Source organism: Henckelia pumila, chromosome 2 (genome assembly GCF_033568475.1).
Source record: "Henckelia pumila isolate YLH828 chromosome 2, ASM3356847v2, whole genome shotgun sequence".
Taxonomy (NCBI): Eukaryota; Viridiplantae; Streptophyta; class Magnoliopsida; order Lamiales; family Gesneriaceae; genus Henckelia; species Henckelia pumila.
The window spans coordinates 109,384,726-109,404,949 of NC_133121.1; the positions used below are offsets into that span (position 1 = coordinate 109,384,726).

The following is a 20,224-nucleotide window of genomic DNA, read 5'->3' on the forward strand; positions in this document are numbered from 1 at the left end:
CTGTGCATTTCGACTTATCATCATGCTAATGGAACTGGTTTTTGGAAAAAAAGGACTGTTGCGGGGAATTGAATGTCTTTTCATCTGTGTTCACAGAAGCATACGAAATCCTAGTCGAGTTTGGGCGTTTTATTTTGTAATATTCTGAACATGAAAAATAAAATTGAACTTGATGTATTTTTAAACAGAGAAATATAATATAAAAGTTTAAGCGCGCCAGGTAGGGGTCGAACCTACGACTTTCTGCTTAGGAAACAGACGCTCTATCCACTGAGCTACAGGCGCTTCTTTGCTTATTGAATATAAAGATATTATATATCTTAAATACCAAGGCTGCATTTGGTTTGGTAGCTATTAATATTATTGTGCCTTGATTATTTACTTATCCCACATTTGACTGGCTTTTGAACCATTGGGGCCAAGGCTGGTATTATAAGAAATCTGGGATCAGTTAAATGTGGGATCAGTTAAATGTGCGGAATTGGAGGCTTGTCGGTGTGGGATGGAGTTTTGTTCGCAACAAAACTTTTCAAGCATTTGTATTTACACGGACTCGATTCTAGCCGTACCAGCGGTTTCTAATAATGTGAAAAATCTTGGTCCGACTGACATCTTAATTATGAAGATTCGTGATCGTCTTAGTTCGTCTAGGTTTTTATCCTTAGCTCTAGAGCTGTCAAACGGGCCAACCCATGGCGGGGCGGGCTGGCCCAGCAAAAACCCACCATTTGGCGGGTCAATGGCGGGCCGACCCACCATCCTGATGGGCCGGAAATCCTCAACCCAACCCAACCTAAGATGGGTTGTGGGTCAGACGGGCCGGCCCGCGGGTTGGATGACGACAAATAAAAATTAATTAAAAAAATTATAACTGATTATAAATATCATTTCATAAATAAATATTAATAGAAATATATTAATAAAAATTTAAATTATTGATTTCATGTGTGTAACTTTTATATAAAGTAATTAATATAAAAAAAATTCATAACTTTTATTAAAAAAATACATATATCATAATAAAAATAAAAATAAATTATTAATTCTTCAGACCCGCGGGCCAACCCACGCGAGTCGCGGGCCTTGACGGGTTGGGCCATTTAAGCCCACCTTTTGTTGGGTTGAAAAAATGTCAACCCAACCCACTTAAATTGTGTGGCGGGCCGGACCGATCCGGCGGACCTAACCAAAATTGACGGCTTTACTTAGCTCATATAAGAGATACGACTAAAGTTGTAGCTCACAAATTTTCTCATGAAACTTTGTGTTTTTTTTTTGTCTAATTTTGAATGTGTAATTGAACATGTATCTAATTGGTTGGTTGTAATTGCTTCTCAAAACTTGAAAAATTAATCTTAATATATATATATATATTTCAAAAAAATAAAATAAAATAATAAACCTCCTTTCTACGCGCCAGATTACAATTTTATCGACTCTTTCACCACTCTGCTTTGCCCTAAAGCAGAAAATCCCATCGCTCAATTTCTCCATCGCGTACTCAGCTGCGTTCTTGAAGAAGGTATGAGAACTTTTCTGTGTCATTTCTGTCAAGTAGAAGTAGAAGACCTCTGTTCATTGTGAAAGCACGTTGACTTTTCATTCAAGGCACTAGCTTGAATGCTCAAGCGATTTCAATCAATCGAGCCGATGAACTTTCCCTTCTCTCAAACCCTATTTTGTTATTTGTAATTTTTTTTTTAAATTGGTCACAAAGAAGGCTGGCTGGCTGGCTCCCTGAAAATTAATGAGGAAAAATGACTTCCCTTTTCCCATTTTGAATTGTATCACTCTTTCGTTTGAGGTATAACTAGTTTCGACTCAGTGCCAAAAAAAATTTCAAATGGCGAAGGTGACTTGTGTTGTATTGTCGACTTTTCGTTTGAGAATGAACGAGGGACTTATGAACGAAGGTGAGTTATGCTGCATTGCTGCTACATCTCTTGTATTTTGAGAATGTTTTGAGTGAATTTTCAAAACCCTTTTCGTTTGTTTCCTATGTTATACTGTCGAGCTTTGCTTTTGAGATATATTATTTTTGGATCCAGTGCCAAATATTGGTTTCGATGTCAGTAGTTACTTTCTTGTAGGTAAGATTACTTGGGGAGCTTTGATTTTCTCAGAAGAAGGGCGGACATAGATAGTTGTTCGTTGATGATGGGTCAAGGTTGACTCATCGAAAAGGTATAATTGTCTTACTAACATATTTTTTTTTTTTTAAAAAAAGAGCGGTCGCAGTTCTCTAGCGAAAATGGCGTCCGCGGAGGAGTCGATCGGGAAATTCAGCAAGACGGTGGCGAAATTCTGCAACCACCTCCAAAGTAGCGCCGCAGCACTCAAAGAGTCCGTCGACCGCCGTCCCATACCTCTCGGTAGCAATTCATTTCCCCCTCTAATCAACAGTTTGAATTGATAATGCTGTTCTCGATCTCTTTGTTTTTATGCGCAGACTCTGCGTCGACCACCTTCATACAAAGCATTAATCGGAGGGTAAATGTCGCCGGTGTTGACTTGAACATGCTGGAATCCATGACCTTCGGAACAGTTTCCTTTGAGGAGCTTTTGGGATTCTGCAATGAGGTCTTGAAGAAGAATCAAAGCGACCTCCTTGCCCTCCACGATCACCTCGGCTCGTCATCCAGCTATAATCCATCTCGTATGTTTTTTATGCACTAATTTGTACTTATGCCTCTTTCTTCAGCAAGACTTCTTTTTGTTTTTTGGGTGGCAAGAGCTTTCTCTTATTTTACTACGATATTCGAGGTTTACTTGGATTTTTCTTGGTTTTATTAGTTGATTTGGATGAAGATTTGGATGTGGAAGATTGTGATTCAGATAATTTCTCCACGGGAAGTGATGATTTGGGATTGAAAAAGAATAGCTTTGTTGAAGAAGACCCTTTGTATCCTTGTTAATTCAATGCACAGCAACGCTAGGATGATGCAAATTGTAGAAGCCATAAAACGCTTCACATTTGTTTTTTCATATTATTGATCTGCGCTCGTATTCTACTCTATTGAAAATACGGGAATACTGATTTGTATGCTTTTCTGCTTACATTTACTGCTCCAGCACTTAACTGGTGATATAGGCTTGATGATTCGCTGAGTTTAAAGAAGTTTGGAATTTCTGATGTTTGTCTTGCAACAATTGCATCTCAAGGTCAGTTGACTCTTTACAAGAAAGCATGAATGCATACACGCATTTGTTAAAAACATTGTTTTCTATCTTCCATATTTTGAAGATAGGAGAATATATGAGATGGATGAACCTGATTTTGACCCCAGCATGGAGAGTTTGGAAACGATCGGAGGTGTGTGCAAATTTTTGGTTCTTTATATGTTATAAGTCTGTGTCTGTCTTCTTACCCTTGCAACATATAGCTGATCCATCTAGATGTTTATGTTGAACCTAGGTGAAACAAGAGACAATTCAAGCCAAGGTAAAACTTGTCTTTTAAACGTCTCGAGAGATGATTATGAAAGACTTCCCAAACACATGAAAGGTTTGGCATCTTGGGAGGTACATTTTATTGCCAAGTTTTACCATGCTGGCTTCTAGAAATTGAACAAGAAAATGGGTATTTCACCAGCTCGTACTTGGCAAGATATTCCATCGACTTTTTAGTAGTACTACCACGCTCCATATCCACTGTCTAGGTTGCCTCCATTAACTTTTGAAGTTTGTCATACTCAGGATCTGTGTGCTGCTGTTGAAAAGATGAACGCATACATACGGAGGAAACAACAAGACTCTTTCCGTCAAGAGGAAATTGAATTGCTAGAACTGGGTATGTCTTTACAGACTCAATAGAGAGTGATTCTTTTGAAATTCGATATTTTAATTCTACTTCATTATTTTTGATGATTTTGATTCAAGAGAATTTCAAAATTTTCCCATAAAAAACCAAATCCATCATTCAAATAGGACCTTAAACTATTCCTTAATTCTGGTCTATGTTGTGCAGGTTTCAAAGCAAGATCATATCTTCTGCTGCTCATAAAAATGAATCGGGTGAATGTCGAGACAAAGACAGGCGTGATCTCTTACAGAGTGTTGCAATTATGAACCAATTTGGTCTATTGTAGAAAGAAGAACTCGTGTGCAAACAATTGTTTAGTGTGTGATCTTGTTCGACTGAGAATTCAGAGGGTAATTAAAAAGTTTTACTCTTTTCAAACTCCCAAAGACAAATTTATTATGTCACACGAAATGAAAAGGTAAAAACACCTTTGGAATTGCCAGTTTCTATGAACGTCGAGATGCATCCGGTGGCTTTACTATGAGAACAGGACACTTTGCTTGGTGAACCACATAGTCACTCACACTTCCTAAGAAAGCCCTGCAGCGTCACCACCAAATAATCCATATCTTGTTTATATATATATATTTTTTCAACATTCATAATTCTCAGTTTTCAAGAAACAAAAAGAATTAGTGATTGTTACCTTACCTCATGATTTTACCAAGGCCGCGGCTACCTACAACAATGAGATCGGCATTCATTTGTTCTGCTGCTTCACATATCATTTCCTTTGGATCCCCTTCTAGAATTGATGTGTTCGCTTGCACCTGCAGCAATTGTCACACTAACTTTGTCCCATTTAAATTTAATATTTAATAGTTTTCTAAAACTGAAGGTTAAAAATTTCATCGAATTGAAGCTAGCTTATTTGAAACTTGAAGAAATTATCTATGCAAGTATAAATTGCGGGGAAAATTGCTTTTTGTATGTTTGTCATTTTGCGATTTGAGTTTTTTTATATTTTTAAATTTCAATTTTAGTCCGCTAACTATATTTTTTTTTTGGCAATTTTAGTCCTTTTTTCGACGTAACGTTGACGTGACATTAATTCAGTGCTGATGTGAAGCTGACGTGTACAGTGCCACGTAAGCATTTTCGAATAAAAAGGACCGAAATTACCAAAAATTGGAACATGCGAGACAAACTGAAATATGAAAATATAAAAGACCGAAATCGCAAAGTGACAAACATACATGACCAAATTTGCAATTTTTCCCGAATTGCAAGACAATATGCAGGAAAAGCTAAGTACTCGTGCTCCTGCACACATGTGAGCTGCGTGAGCGAGTAGTGTTTGCGCATTTTCTCGTCTAACTCTGTTGGCAGATAGAGTTATGGATGTTGTAGGAAACACAACTACACACATATATAACATATATCATATTAGTCATGTATGCATATAAAAGGAATTGCAAGTCTTAATAATTAATTTGATGATATATATATATACGTGCATGCCTTGGACTCCTGGCAAGACATAGAGGGGGAAAGGCTCCAAGACATGGATGATGGAAAGTGATTGAATGGAGGAATAATATTGGAGAAGCCATTGGAGGGCAAACAAACTCTCCTCGCTCTCATCTATCGCCACTATCACCTTATTCATCATCCTCTTGCGCTTGTGCTGCTTCTTAATTCTCCCTTTTGACTTGTTTGGTTATTTTAATACATGCAAGCCATTAGTTCTTATTGTAGATATATATTTGCACACATTTTTTATATTCTTAATATATATGTTATTAAAAATATTAATTATAAGTTACGTAAAAAAAAAAAAAAAAAAAACAGAGCTAAAAAGGGGCTCCGTTAATCAGCTGCATTTATTATATGTTTGGAATAAATCCCAAAACTAAACACGTACATTCCGATATGTTTTCTATATAAATGTGCAATATTGGCTCGTTCATTATTTTTACCTTGAGGCATGGCATTATAAATTTTATTTATGCACGACAAAATGATAAGAATAAGCCTAACCGATAGGTACGTCTGCATTATTTTCAGAAAAAAAGGGGAAAAAAAAAGTCCGCATCGACGTGGCCGCATTTGCATGCATTTTCTGGATATTTCTTTGCGCATGCAAGACAAGTGTAAATTTTCTTAGTATTAATAAATTGTTATAAAGGAGACTGTCACCATCTCTCCCTCCGAAAAACAAAAACAAAAAAATAAATTATATATATAATATATATTTTTTACTCCTTAATTACACTTCATATTTCCATTAATGCAAACGAATTAAGATAACTTGATGGACATGGAGATGATTAAGCTTCACCACATTTCCATTTTTAAAATTAAAATTAGAGGATATTACCATCGATAATTTTTTTTAAAGAATTAAATATATAATCCAGATAAGTACATTAATTTACAAAAATAATTACAATAGAAATTTTTTTAAAAGTAATTATAATTCCATATTAATATGTGCCCGAAAAGTGTATTAGTTAATTAATAATAAATAAAAGCCATCATATATATAGCGTGTACAAATATTGTTAATTCAAAGAAATCTAAATTATATTTGGCCATATATATCCAAAAGTGTACAAGCTATGGACACAGGAAGAGCGCCGCCGGAGACGAGCAGCGGGGAGCCAGCTGAGGGAGCGGAGCCGCAGCCGTTGACGGCGCCGGAATCGAAGAAACTGAACGTTTTGGTGGCTGTTGATGAGAGCGACAGTAGTTTCTACGCCCTGAGTTGGGCTCTCGACCATTTCTTCACTGGTTCCGCCGCCGCCGCCGGAGAGCCAGCTCACAGTCAGTTATATTCAAGCATGGTCACTCTAGTCAATGTCCAGCCTCTTTTCCAGCCTTTCATCTACCCTGCTGGACCAGGTATATATATACACACACATACATGGAAATTTTAAATATTAATCTTTTTTTTTTTTTTGGATCGTTTTGCTTTTTTTTTTTCATTTGATCGTTTGTTTGGATGAATGATGAATTTTCGTTTTGATTGGTTCAACTTGTAATGACTGATATTACTCAATAATATTACGAGTTTCCCGTTAAATATAATCTGTTGTTGTTGCTTGTATATATATATTTGGAAAATGTTACGATGTGCAACGAAGATTATAAATTTGATTATAAAATATAATTAAAATTATAAAATTATTCATACACTTTATTTAAAAAAAATTTTTAAAAATATATTTAGAATAATTTTATATTAATTAGAAATGCAATTTGTAATTCAATTTGTAATGTTATTTATACATGTAACATGATCTTATAGGTTTCGTGCATGCAGTTGTGTACGCGACACCGGCGGTGATTGAATCTGTGAAGAAATCCCAACAACAAATTTCTGCGGCTATACTTCGTCGTGGTTTGCAGATGTGCAAAGAGAAGAAGGTTTGCGCTAATATATTGCTGGCGAGATCCATATCCGTGTAAACGTTTAGTCTTTATAATTTTCAAAATTTTGTTAAGGAAAAGTAGAGAGAATTACCGTTTCCCAAACACTATCCGAGTATAACTTATTTTCATTAATTTATGGGGGGTTCAGATAAAGGCAGAAACTTTGATTCTTGAAGGAGATCCAAAAGAAAAGATATGTGTAGCTGCTGAACAATTGCACGCCGATATCTTAGTTGTCGGTAGCCGTGGCCTCGGCGCCATTAAAAGGTCATTGTAAAGCATTCAATTTTGACATCAAAATTAAATGATCATATGTATATATAGGATTCAAATTTATAGTACGATTTTGATTCGAAAATTTGATAAAATTAATATTGGCATGCATGCAGGGCACTGCTGGGAAGTGTTAGCAATTACTGTGCTCACCATGCTCATTGCCCGGTTCTTATTGTGAAGCCGCCTACCAAAGTTGCCCATGAGTAACAAGTTACATATAATTATATAATATTTAAGTTAATTATAATTTGTCTTGTATCATATTGTTGTTTAATTAATAATTATAATATCAGTACTCCCTGTTTAATTATATATATTGGAACTGCATGATCGATGATCATTGGATTTTTGTGATTGGAGTCTCCTTCACTTTAAGAGCACTCTACCTAACATCTGTATTAATTTTAAATGAACTCGAGAGGAATATTACTCTATTTGGTGTAGATATATATATGTTACATATAGAATGTTTGGTGTTTAATTCGATTATAGCTACCTATACCTATTTTTATATATTCTCCTACAAAATAGTTTGGGAAAATGACTCCAAATGTCATTGAAGTTTCCGAGTCTCTCAATTTCCTTTTTTAAATTCTTCGTAAGGCTATAAGTTCCTTTCTTGTTGTAGATAGATTACGGATTTTCACAAGATAGATTGATTTTCTTTCTTTGTTTATTTCATGTTTTCGTTTTTTGTTTTTGTTTTTGTTTTTGTTTAAAGGGCAAGACAATGTTGCATCATCTGTCAAAGAAGAGCGCTTTCCATAAAACTTACTACATGTACATTGGTAATCATATTATTGTGACATGAACACATGAAAATAATTTGTGAAATGATTTTTATATATTTCGATGAATTTAATTTATTAATTAAAATAAAAAATGTTAGAATAGTAGAGTCGCTTAAAAATTTCATGTAATTTATTTTGAAAGTTTGTATTAAATTTAGAGAAATATTATACGTATTTACGTACAATACAAGTTTGAAATATCATAATATCTCAACGAAAGATCTTTCTTTTATTGTATTTGATTTACATTTTTGTAATGTGAAGGTTTGAAGGTAATATATAACTATTTTGTATAATTTTTATTTGTATTTTTTTTTACCTTACATGTAACTGTATATTGTATAATCTTGATCTTTATCTAGGATCGGTCGATGTTGATTTTTAAGTACTGTCTTGAAGTCGGGATCAATGACTCGAATCATCTTTGATCTGCAAAGAGATCCGGGACGTTCAATTCGTCCTAATGGGATTGATCTCAATCATGTGAGACGAGGTCCTCTAATCTTTATCATTTTTTTTATAACTTTAATATATATAATATTCTTAAATTTATATATACGTATTTATTGCGTAAGATTGGGGGCGTTGGAGTTTCCAATATAGTCATTTAATGCCCCAATCATCTTCTTCCTCAGCTATGGTGTACTGTACATTTTGCACTATTCAATTTTCTAATGCCTAAGAATCATCACATCAATGGCCACTTCGTCTTTGTTCATCCACACTCTCCTCACGCGCCGCCGCGATCCCGGCACACATGCCTATGGGCTCAAGTCCCTCTACTTTTTCATGCCTGCCACCTTAGCTCTCACCACCTCTCTGGTTATACTCCTCTACATATCCTCCACTTCCAATCTCTTCTTCATTCATCCTCGCCATCTCCAGATTTCCGCTTCTGGAGATGGGGATTTTCTAATTCGTCATAAACCCACGAAAGTTTTCACCTTTTATAGTCCCGAATCTGTTGGGTACAGCGAGGTTCATCGTTTTTCGGAGAGGGGGATTGTTCTTGGAGAGACCAAGGGTCCAAGTGATACAGGGTTTGATAAGAGATCACGCGGTATGTGGGATTTCATGTTTTTTCCTTATTTAAGCTTGGTTGACTCTTAAATTTTTGTTTTTTTTTTGTTTTTTGGGAATGTTATGGTTTGGTGTGCTAATCATCTGTGAAAGTAGAACATAGATGGAAATTTTCTCAGCTTGCTGTAGTTCTCTCTTTAGTCTTTCCGTTGGAAAACAGATTTCTGTGTTAATTTGTTTAGCTATGGCAGTATGGTGATTGGTGAAATGTGAATGCTTGCTGCTGTGTCGGAAGGGATGTAACATCCACAGGCCGGCCTAGCCAGGGGAGCAGGGTTTTCTAAATTTCCAGATATCATTTATAGCTTCTAAATTATAAGATTCTTGGTCGAAAATAGCACCAAGTCTTCTGGTCCGACAGTGACAATAATCAGTGTTTGAAGATTTTTCGGTCTGCATAAATTCATAATTGAGCAAACATGGTATCTTGTTTGGTGTCTCCTAGGTTGTTTGTCTGCTTAAAAAATGTACTGTCATGCTTGTCCACTGCTGAACTTTGGACTAGAATCTCATTTACTTGATAAATCTAAAATGTTTGGGGAATTCAAGAGCCAAGACTCGGATTCTTGCAGTGTTTTCAAGAGTTAATTCCTTGTTTTTATGGTTCGAAATTGTTGGTTTTGTGTTCAGGGATGTATACTAGTGACACAAAAATATTCCATGACAGAGATACCTTCCAGGAGAACTATAAGGAAATGAAAAGAAGCTTAAAGATATTTGTTTATCCACATAAACAGGATGACCCCTTCGCTAATGTGCTCTTGCCTGTGGATTTCGAACCCAATGGCAATTACGCCAGTGAAAGTTATTTCAAAAAAGTTCTTGTAAATAGTCATTTCAGTACAAAAGACCCTTCCAAAGCCGATCTCTTCTTTTTACCTTTTTCAATCGCAAGACTAAGGCACGACGCTCGAGTAGGTATATCTGGTATCCAAGACTTTGTTAAAGATTATATCACTAACATCAGCCGTGAGTACCCTTTCTGGAATCGTACTGGCGGAGCTGACCATTTTTATGTCGCCTGCCATTCCATTGGACGTTCTGCAATGGAGAAAGCAGTGGAAGTTAAGCTTAAAGCAATACAAATTGTATGCTCTTCAAGCTATTATCTTTCTTCCTATGTCGCTCATAAAGATGCATCCTTGCCACAAATTTGGCCTAGGCTGGATAACCCTCCAAATCTGGAACGTGAAAGGTGTGCCGATGCTTTTGAGTATCTGTTGATTCGGTCGCATTTGCATAGATTTCTTGTATTCATTTTGACTGCAGAATGATCACATTTATTGATTCAATTTAAAACTAGCTACTAAACTAAGATCTTCACCGGAGTTCTCTAACAAGGTTTATTGTCTCAATTTAAATATGTTTTAACTGATCCCGACTTGTTTTAAAAAAACTTTCAGGTTTAAGCTGGCCTTTTTTGCCGGATCAATAAACTCACCAGTACGCTCAAAGCTTCTTGAGGAATGGGAAAACGACACAGAGATATCTGTCCACTTTGGTCGCCTCGAAACACCCTATTCAGAGGAGCTTTTAAGAAGTAAGTTCTGCCTTCATGTCAAAGGATTTGAAGTCAATACAGCTCGTATAGGTGATGCATTGTACTACGGCTGTGTCCCTGTAATAATAGCCAATCATTATGATCTCCCTTTCGAAGATATACTTAACTGGAAGAGTTTTTCAATCACCGTTGCAACGTTAGATATCCCTCTTCTGAAGAAAATCCTCCAAGGAGCTGTAAACTCAGAGAAATATTTGATTTTACAAAGTAATGTGTTAAAGGCTAGAAAACACTTTCAGTGGCATCTTTCTCCTGTGGATTATGATGCTTTTTACATGGTTATGTACGAGTTATGGCTTCGGCGAAGTTCTTTAAGAATTACTGTTTAACTTGAGTAGATAGAGCTCCAATGGGATGTTTTCTGTATATGCTATCAACACGTATATAGACAATAGTGACTGCAACTCGAACTCCATGACACCAACCGATCCACGACTACGTGAATGGCTGTTGGCCTGTTGTGGTCGAATCAGTCTACTCGCTGTAGTCAGTATATTTTGCAGCATTCGATTGATCAAAACTTAGCTAGTGTTTGCAACCTAAAGCACGTTGCAAGTACACTACCTTAAAACACCGGATCTGATTACTTGTACCACTTTTATAACTCTACATGTTTTGGTAGGTTCAAGAGCCATGAGCTCTGAACAAGATAAAATAATTTCCCCTGCTAAAACTCAAAAAAATGTTCCCGACAACCCCTGCTGATCATTGTGATCCAACATAATGAATGATCTTGCATAAATTTTTGTTTGTAATTCTTGTCTTAAGATTCGTCCTTTTCGAGGTTTAGAGACAAACATTGTTTTGTATCTACTGTTATCATACAAGACATCAAGTGTGAGATATAAGATATTGATTGCGTCTACGTCTTCTTGTTTTATCTAGTGTTTGGCTCCAGTGTTGGACTCCAGAACCACAATAACTAGAGTTATATTTCCTTTTGCTATTTATATCTTATACGATAATTATCTTATTTTACGAACCAAACAATGTATCGTAATAGCTCGGGATGATGCAATTTATATTTTATACGATAATTATCTTATTTTACAAACCAAACGATGTACCGTAATAGCTCGGGATGATGCAATCTGGATTTATTTTAATGACAAGATATGATTCTTGATATCAACATGATGTTTCTACTCAAATATATTTTCTACAAAGGATTGAACTTGGAAACAATTAGAAATGGCCAATCCAAATAGCTTTAAACAATCTTTTGAAAATAAGAAAAATGTAATTCATTTCCACCGATAAATTTTGCATAGGATACACTAATGTTAATTACATCAAGATTTCGGAAGACATGATGATTAAGGTAGTACTTGGGATTATTTTGTGAAAGAAAAACTAAAAAACATTTCCTAAAATCATTATTAAATAGTATCTAAGCCTGATCAACATAAATGAAAACAAAACTTCAAACGATGGAACTTTTATGGTCGAGCTCTTTTATTTCGAATATATTTCATATATTCAGATAAATGGTATTTTAATTTTTTTTTAAATAATGCAGATTGACTTGTACATATACCACGTAAATGATATGTTCCATTCATTTCAATCTGTTAGTGGAAATACACATATAGGCATTATAACATTAATTGTCGTATGATATCTTATCGAAATCTTTGAATCCCACGAAATACATGCAATATTCCACACGAAGTAAAAGAGATATATGTACACGAATTAAAGAACGGACCCAAATCCAGAACATTGTTAACTGAAAGAAAGATAACGAATGTGACAGTATTAGATAAACTCATCAAGCTTGCTTATCCTAAATATATATATAGGAATGTCAATCACAAAGAAATAACAATTTCACGAGTCATTTACCAACGTCACCTCCGATCCATCTCCGAGAATATTCATATAAGTTCCGGCCTTGGAAAGTGGGGTATGAGGAATGAAGCCTGGTCCGAGATCTTTCACACATTCCACGTCGCGACATGGAAAGAAGATGGATCTTGAAACAGCCTCCATTCCAAACACCCCCAATCCTCGATACTTAACGATTCCGATATACTATCGACTCCCCGGCCTAGCTACAATTCTAACGTTATATATAAGATTTAGCAAAGAGAATCTTCAACCACCAAGGGCCTGGAATAGTGGGCGGGAGCGGGTAGACAAAAGGTGTAATAATAAAGGAGAAAAGGCAAAGGGTCCATGCATACATGTTGAAAGCATATGAAAGACAGGTCATTTTACTGAATATGTATAGCAATAATATTAGCTAATGACGGAATAAAGTGGGAAGGTTTTGGAATAGAGGCCTTGTCTTATTCTCAAAGTTTATTCAGAGCATGGGCTACCCTCTTATTATTTGTGTATAATGAATAATGGTGCATTGAAAATAACGAGATTGGTTAAAGAAGGGAACATGCATGGGCCAACATGTACGTAACTACGCTGCTTTCTATGTGGCCTGTTTTATGATCTATGGTACTCTATTAGAGTTGAACTCGAAAGTCCTCTAGGATGTTTGAGATGTGCACGTTAGTTAGTTGATCCGAGCTTGCGTTAAGGCGATATTATAACTCTAAAGGGTTGAATTTGATCCAATGAAAACACGTATATATACATGATTTTTCATGTAGAGTTATATCATGAACAACGTGAAAAATCATATGTGACTCATTGTATGACATTAGATCAACTCTTGTATTAAAAATAGAATTGAATAAATAACTTTAACTTGGTCCCTCTAGTCAAAGATTTTGGGGGGTTGTTCAACCCGAGAAGGGAAGAAAATGGGACAAGTAATGGAACGGACATGATGGAAATTTTGATGATCATGAATTCGTGACAATGAGAGGGTTCCTATCATCACATTTGAGAGAACTTTCATGTTTACCCCTTTAACTTTATCATGAACTTCCTCATCACAATTCACATGCTTCCACATGTCCCGTATCTCTTTTTTGGTGGACCCTTGTTTACGTTAGCTCCAATATATAGATCAAATGTTAATCTTCTTTAACATGACTTGTATATAGCATCTTCTATCATATTTTTAGATCGACCATGGCATGATATCCAAATATTTAGTAGAAAGCCAGGAAAATTTCAACCTAGCCCATGGGTATTACCCCATATTGGGACATGTGTATGTATCTTATTTGTTCAAATCATGTGAGTTCCATATAATTCAGAGGAACCCACATAATTTAAAACAATCAGTGATTGCCATCTATCCCATGGGTAATACCCATGGAGTAGGATCTAACCTACCTAGAAAGTCAGCCAAAAAATTTGCTATGCACATGTACTTGTTTCAAGACCGGTAAATAAGAAGACAACATGGAGCGAGCTCATATAGAGACCACATTAATGGCATGAACAAGTCGTGAAACTTTCATGTTCTTCGAATATTCCAATTTTCCAAATTGACCAAACATAAATCTTTGGCAAAATCCACGCTCCTTTCATGGCTATAACACATGACATTAACTGCCGATTTTTCATGGGAACCACCAGTAGTCTACATGTAGAATTAAATTAACGTTTTTTTAAAAGTAAATAAAAAAAAGGAATGGGATGGGATGGGATGGGATGTGGTTTAATTAGGTTTTTTAATTTCTGAAAGCGTACTCTTTCACACAACCATGGTTAAACGTTCTCTCCAAAATTCAAATCGAACACGAAACAATTTCTTCCCTGGTTTCTTCTCATATTTCCACCCCTGACTCCGACACATTATGCCGTTGTTGCCGCTCAACCTCACCCCCCGACTACCGTCGCCAGGTGAACTCGCAGTTGCCGCCCAATATTTCTCTTCTCCTCGTGTCATTTCCCCTCGCCTTCAATGTCCACGCAGGTTGGTCGGGCTCCATACAGCCAAATTATTGTAAATTATAAATTAAAATGCAGTCTTTATTTTTGAGCCGAAGATGTGAGCCAGGTAGTAAATTTTAAATTAAATCCATTTAAATCCCACGTGATTTTTGTGTGATTCACTATTCATTTTTGCAGGTAAACGTCAAGGCTATTGTTTGAAATTTTGGTTTCGATCACATGCAAATCATAATTTCAAATAAAGACTGCACAAGGCCGGCAAAGGTTAAGGGGCGGAGTAACATATCTACGGTAGAAAATGAAAAACTTCGGCCTAGTTTGCACCTCTGTACTTCGACAACATCGAGGTGAAATCAATACAAGGGGAAGAAAAAAAGTAGAAAACAATTTGTAGGTCCCTAAACATGGGTTATGTTTAGGCGAATGCCACATAATCCATTACGCGGTATCAGTTCACACGCTAAGAACATACCCAGCCCCACACAAGGTTTAAAAAATTAAAGCAATAGCACAAATAATAGATCTCAATGTAGATTACATCAAAACCATATACGATATCTCACAAAGATTAACCAATAAAAGGAGCAATTTGCTGTAGCTCCAACCTTGAGACTCATGCTGCAATTGATGGATCCTGTAAGCGTACGCAACCCAAAAAAAAAAGGAAAATTAGAATCATACAGAAAAGAGATTGAAAGTAAAAGCCATGATCTTTGGCCTGAATATTCTTATTTTATGCTATGGTATCATCCACAAAACTAGAACATGTCTAAGTATATTATCCAGTAGAAACGAACTATCAACTGCAGAAAGAGAGTGCCAATATGTAGTAAAAAATGAGTCTTATAAAAAACAAAAAGGAAGTAAGCTCTAATCAAGTGTTGTTATTTGAAAAGATCAAACGGCATTCTTTCTTAGAGCCTGAAAGAGTTTTAAGAGTGAAAAACAAAGATTTTGGAGGCCCGCACTATGCCCTACTAGTGAAGAGTTTAGGCTGACAAAGTGACATGAGTGGAGACACATTTAGAGATGAAGATAGCCAGAAACGGACAGACAAACATCCCAAGCTCCGTATCCTGCCTCTTTGATTCCTCGTCTATACTGCCACAAAAAACATCACATGGCACAACTAAAAAGGGGGACTAGAATGAACCTTTGCAGTCAAATTAGAAATCGCCACATTCCACTTCTCTCTAGTTTTTACACCAGCTACTTGGCCAGCTTTAGCCACTTTGTTAAAAGCACCATTCAGCCAAGTTGTTCCAGCTGTCACATACCTGAATAAATCGACATTGAATCAATTAATCTGGTTTTCAACCAAGAGAATGCAAAAATTACTCCAGCCAAAAGGACAGGTTGTCTTGCCACATGCGGTACACAAGGTAATGTAAATATCCATAAAATCATATGGGGCAAAAATCATTGAGAAAAATGCCTTCTTTTCTTTTTTGCCTCAAGAACATTAAATAATACTGCACATAATTCACAAACCTGCTAGATTTGACAGCTGATCCAGTATCATTTAATTTTCTTTCCGCAGCCATAATAGCTGCCGTAGTTTTATCAGATACTTGAAATCTTTGATCCACAGATTTCACTTTCTCATTCACCACTGAAATTCCAACTGTGAATTTTTCCGAAAGCCCGACTCTCCTGTCAAAGGAAATAACTCTGGCAGATGCATTGGCAGTCAACCTATGTTTTTCATCGAATGCTTTGGCCTTGTTCACAGCATCTTGGCGTATAGCTGAACCTTTTGCAAGCATATTTGACACAACATCTTGGGCTTTAGTCACGTACACTTTGCCATTATTTGGGCTCATTTTTCCCTGTTATGAGAGAAGAAAAACCAAGACTAACAATCAAAATTCAAAGAATTTGGAAGGCAATGAATTAGTGGTCAACAATTGATAGACATCTGAACACAGAGTACAAATCATGTTATCACATCTTCTATGTTTGTGTTTGCTGCAATCCACATCATCTACACCACCAAATGAGAACTGCACAAGTTGTGCAAGTGCCACATTGTCATATAACCCACGTGCCACTAAAATTTTAACAAGTTCTATGTAATAAAGCACCTCAGAACCCGGAGAAGTATTATCCTGGGAAACACTCACGTCATTGTCAGCAATCCTTACTTCCTGAAAATCCCAGCACCTCCAAGTTAATTAAATGAATAGCATGTCGAAGATACCATAAATGTCGCATGTAGGGTTACCGGCTACCTGAATATCAGGTTGTGGTACATAATTTTCTACCGCCGTTATGGTAACCACCTGGTCCACGATGGTTGCTCCCTGCATGACAGACAACCGACACAACTTTAAATATAATATCCATTTGTCTCTTGTCTATTTCATAATGTTTCTGAAAATTCCAGGCAATCGGAGAACATATTGCCTTCAAATAAAATGTTGTGTTGGATATCAAATTCCATGCCATAAAAAAACAAACAACATCCATATGGACCTCGAGCCCTTGAATCAACAATTGCCACAAGAGCCTTTAGTAGGTAGACAAGTCTCCAAACACAATGAGGGACAAAAAATGTTCAATTATAACCATTGTCTGAATGCCTGAGCTTTTCCATTCTGACATATAGGTGCTAAATTTACTATCCTGTCGTAAATGATTATTGATGTCCAACAACAATTTACAGATATGAATTCTAGTGTATGCATGTAGAAATTCCATCGTGGTACACAGTTAACCCTATCCAATAAAGAAGCGATCCTCAAATTTTCATAAACCAATCATGGAACCCACGAGTACTGGTGTACTACAGACATATCAGATAACGAAGATATAGTCAACAGGAAAGCAAGGGAGAAAATCATCTGTAACCAGCGGCAACGGGAGGGTTTTGAAATTACAAAAGATTACTTAACACTTAACAGTAACCATCATAACTCTTCATACTTTTGAGATTACAAAAGATTACTTATCAGATAACTCCTCCTCGGCATATATAAATTTAAAAATTATTGTTTGGTGTGTTTTGCACTTCAACTAAAAACAACATTAGTCGAGGCATACCTTCTCTTTGCAAGGAAAGTCCTTCGCAAGCCCCTTATATTAAAAAATTCCCCCAATTTATAGTTAATAAGTAGATGTAACTAAAGGTCACTACAGAACTTAGTTTATTCTAAGATCACTTGTCATGTTTAAGCCAGTGCAGTAAACATACTTTCTCAAACAATAAACAAACAATCAGTATTTGTCCCAAAAATAATAATAGAAAAAGGCTATAGAAATTTATTGGTAAAAAGGGGAGAATAGAGAGGGTTACAGATAATAACAAGGCGATTTCTAGAGCCCTGGCATCCTTGAAGGTGACAAACGCAGTTTTCGACTGCCCAGGCTCTCTGCAACCACACACAAGCACACCAAAATCATAAACAACAATTCTAACTCAATTCAAAATCGAATCAAAGAAACCAAAGCAACAAGCTCACCTTCGGATCTCAACATGTTCAATATCACCAGAAAAGGAGAAGAACTCATGGATTTCTCTCTCCGTCGCTAGATCTGACAATCTATTAACTTGTACCGTCCTCGTCTGCATCAAAAATTCAAAAAACAACATCAAACACGACGAAATCGGAAATAAAAACGAACATAAAAAGCAAAATTACCTGCATTGTGCGCTGAATCTCCCCCTTAATCCTCCGAACTTGCGCCAACAGTTGAAGAGAAACACTCGCGAGGATACGTATACTTGGTAGACGGTCGAGTGTTGGCAGGAGATTAGGAGAGAGAAGGAAGAATGTAAGGGCAGCGCAGGAGAATGTTGAAGTTGAATTCAAAGACTGCTTTATTCTAAAATTTATCTCAGCGTTAATAATTTTTCACGTATCAGGCGCTGCCAAGATTCCCGCTGGTGTTGTTTACAGTGGTGGGGGTTTATATGATTTCGTTTTGGGATTTCCGGATTTAATCTCGTGTTTGGATGTGGGGCACTCAAATATACGTTTTTTGGGACTAAAATAAAATAAAATATATCTCAACACGCCACAAGAAAATTCAAAGATACAAACATAAAATTGAGAAAAAGGAAATAATATGTTCTGAGTTTTTCTTTTCTTTTTTTTTTAAAAAAAAACAATTTACAACCCACCGTTAGACGAGACGGTGCAGGTCGGCTCATTTTTTAGACAAATTGATAATTGTCAACCCAACCCACTAATTTTTTTATGGCGGAACGGGTCAACTTGACGGACTTAGTCCATTTTGACACATCTAATCGTAAAAATATATCCAATTCCATGAATTGTTGATATTTGTTTTTATATTTTGACAAAAACTTTTGTGATACTGTCGTATTTGTTAATTTCATGGGACGAATATCAATTTTATCCAAATCATAAAAACATATTATTTTTTATGACCAAAAAATCACCTTTCATGATAAATACGAGTTGGCTTGACCTACTCTTATACTTTATAGAGTCTTAAATATTTATGAATCATATTTATCCTTACGTTAAGAGTAGAATTATATTTAGGGGTGAGTTTTTGATATACTGTATCAAAAATACCAGTATTTCATATTGATATTGATATTTTGACATAGAAAAATATATATTGATATTGTATAGATATCGAAAAAAATTTTGATATACCGAAAAAATGTTCGCATATCAAAAAAATTTCGATACAGTATCCCGAAATTCGATATTTTGGGTTCGATATACCAACCCTAATTATATTATTAAAAAAAACAAACAAACAAATAAACACACACAAACAAAAATTTACTTTCAAGCTTCGACTCATATTCATATTGATAAAAGCTCCATTAGTTTAGATATTATTATTAGTATTAGGGCATATTTGAATTTATGTATTAATAATTCATGTATTAATAATCTTATGATCTTATCTAGTCTTACGTTTTTTTTTGCTATATTATTTATCTATCTTTCAATTAATTATGTCACATCAATCAAATCATTAATTATTTATTTTACATCAATCAAATCATTAAATTTAAATTACTATATTACTCTTTATAAATAATATTATTTATATTATTATTAATTATTAAAAGGATAAAATAATAATTTACTATTTTATATAAAATATAACCAATAAAATTAAACAAAACATAATCTATCAATCAAATCAAATCTTATATTAACTATTTATTTGTTTATTTTTTATTAAAATATATTACTTATCTCTATATTATCTATCTTATCATCAACTCCAAACGGAACCTTATAGTATACTTTATAACTTTAACATACTATTTTATGTTTCCAAAATTTAAATTAACAAATACAATATTTGAAAGGAGAGTGTTATTTACACTCCAGTTATTGTTAAATACACTCCATTTTTAAATTTTAACTCAAAATTTACATTGATACCCTTTAACTGATTGTATTTAATGCAAAAAAATAGTCTACTAAAATACTTTGAGCTAAAAATAATATATAAATAAGTATGTTTTGTTTTTTCGTTATTAATTTTAAAATAATTTTATTTGACATATCCTTTTCGCTCAACTGATATATAAACGGC

General features: G+C 35.3%; 5 protein-coding genes and 1 non-coding gene across 7 annotated transcripts; 3 read left to right on the forward strand and 3 right to left on the reverse strand.

Moving 5' to 3' along the window:
- Positions 1-212: 212 nt before the first annotated feature.
- TRNAR-CCU (transfer RNA arginine (anticodon CCU)) lies at positions 213-285 on the reverse strand. The gene has a single exon. It is a non-coding gene; the product is annotated as a tRNA-Arg (tRNA).
- Positions 286-1,401: 1,116 nt separating this feature from the next.
- Positions 1,402-4,209, forward strand: LOC140883344 (uncharacterized). Its single transcript, XM_073289778.1, has 9 exons — positions 1,402-1,522; positions 2,228-2,372; positions 2,450-2,656; positions 2,794-2,902; positions 3,092-3,162; positions 3,245-3,313; positions 3,416-3,522; positions 3,697-3,790; positions 3,968-4,209. Exons 2-9 carry the CDS (start codon positions 2,252-2,254, stop codon positions 4,066-4,068), a joined length of 879 nt encoding a protein of 292 aa, XP_073145879.1. The 5' UTR covers positions 1,402-1,522; positions 2,228-2,251; the 3' UTR covers positions 4,069-4,209.
- A 27-nt stretch (positions 4,210-4,236) lies between these two features.
- LOC140878138 (uncharacterized) lies at positions 4,237-5,414 on the reverse strand. Its single transcript, XM_073281748.1, has 4 exons — positions 5,264-5,414; positions 5,058-5,161; positions 4,454-4,572; positions 4,237-4,342 (listed from the first exon to the last, which is right to left on the reverse strand). Exons 1-4 carry the CDS (start codon positions 5,412-5,414, stop codon positions 4,249-4,251), a joined length of 468 nt encoding a protein of 155 aa, XP_073137849.1. The 3' UTR covers positions 4,237-4,248.
- Positions 5,415-6,360: 946 nt separating this feature from the next.
- Positions 6,361-7,756, forward strand: LOC140884978 (uncharacterized). 2 transcript variants are annotated; one of them, XM_073291888.1, is made up of 4 exons: positions 6,361-6,646; positions 7,053-7,171; positions 7,326-7,444; positions 7,567-7,756. In XM_073291888.1, the coding sequence occupies exons 1-4, from the start codon at positions 6,364-6,366 to the stop codon at positions 7,658-7,660; spliced, it is 615 nt and encodes a 204-aa protein (XP_073147989.1). In that variant the 5' UTR covers positions 6,361-6,363; the 3' UTR covers positions 7,661-7,756. The 2 variants fall into 2 exon arrangements, with proteins under 2 accessions (XP_073147989.1, XP_073147990.1); XM_073291889.1 differs by having other exon boundaries at positions 7,068-7,171.
- Positions 7,757-8,846: 1,090 nt separating this feature from the next.
- Positions 8,847-11,570, forward strand: LOC140883547 (probable glycosyltransferase At5g03795). The gene is made up of 3 exons (XM_073290065.1): positions 8,847-9,304; positions 9,955-10,519; positions 10,728-11,570. The coding sequence occupies exons 1-3, from the start codon at positions 8,941-8,943 to the stop codon at positions 11,212-11,214; spliced, it is 1,416 nt and encodes a 471-aa protein (XP_073146166.1). The 5' UTR covers positions 8,847-8,940; the 3' UTR covers positions 11,215-11,570.
- Positions 11,571-15,069: 3,499 nt separating this feature from the next.
- LOC140881743 (binding partner of ACD11 1) lies at positions 15,070-18,586 on the reverse strand. The gene is made up of 8 exons (XM_073287287.1): positions 18,334-18,586; positions 18,154-18,257; positions 17,988-18,063; positions 16,924-16,995; positions 16,777-16,839; positions 16,184-16,521; positions 15,846-15,969; positions 15,070-15,326 (listed from the first exon to the last, which is right to left on the reverse strand). The coding sequence occupies exons 1-8, from the start codon at positions 18,337-18,339 to the stop codon at positions 15,306-15,308; spliced, it is 804 nt and encodes a 267-aa protein (XP_073143388.1). The 5' UTR covers positions 18,340-18,586; the 3' UTR covers positions 15,070-15,305.
- Between the last annotated feature and the right edge of the window lie 1,638 nt (positions 18,587-20,224).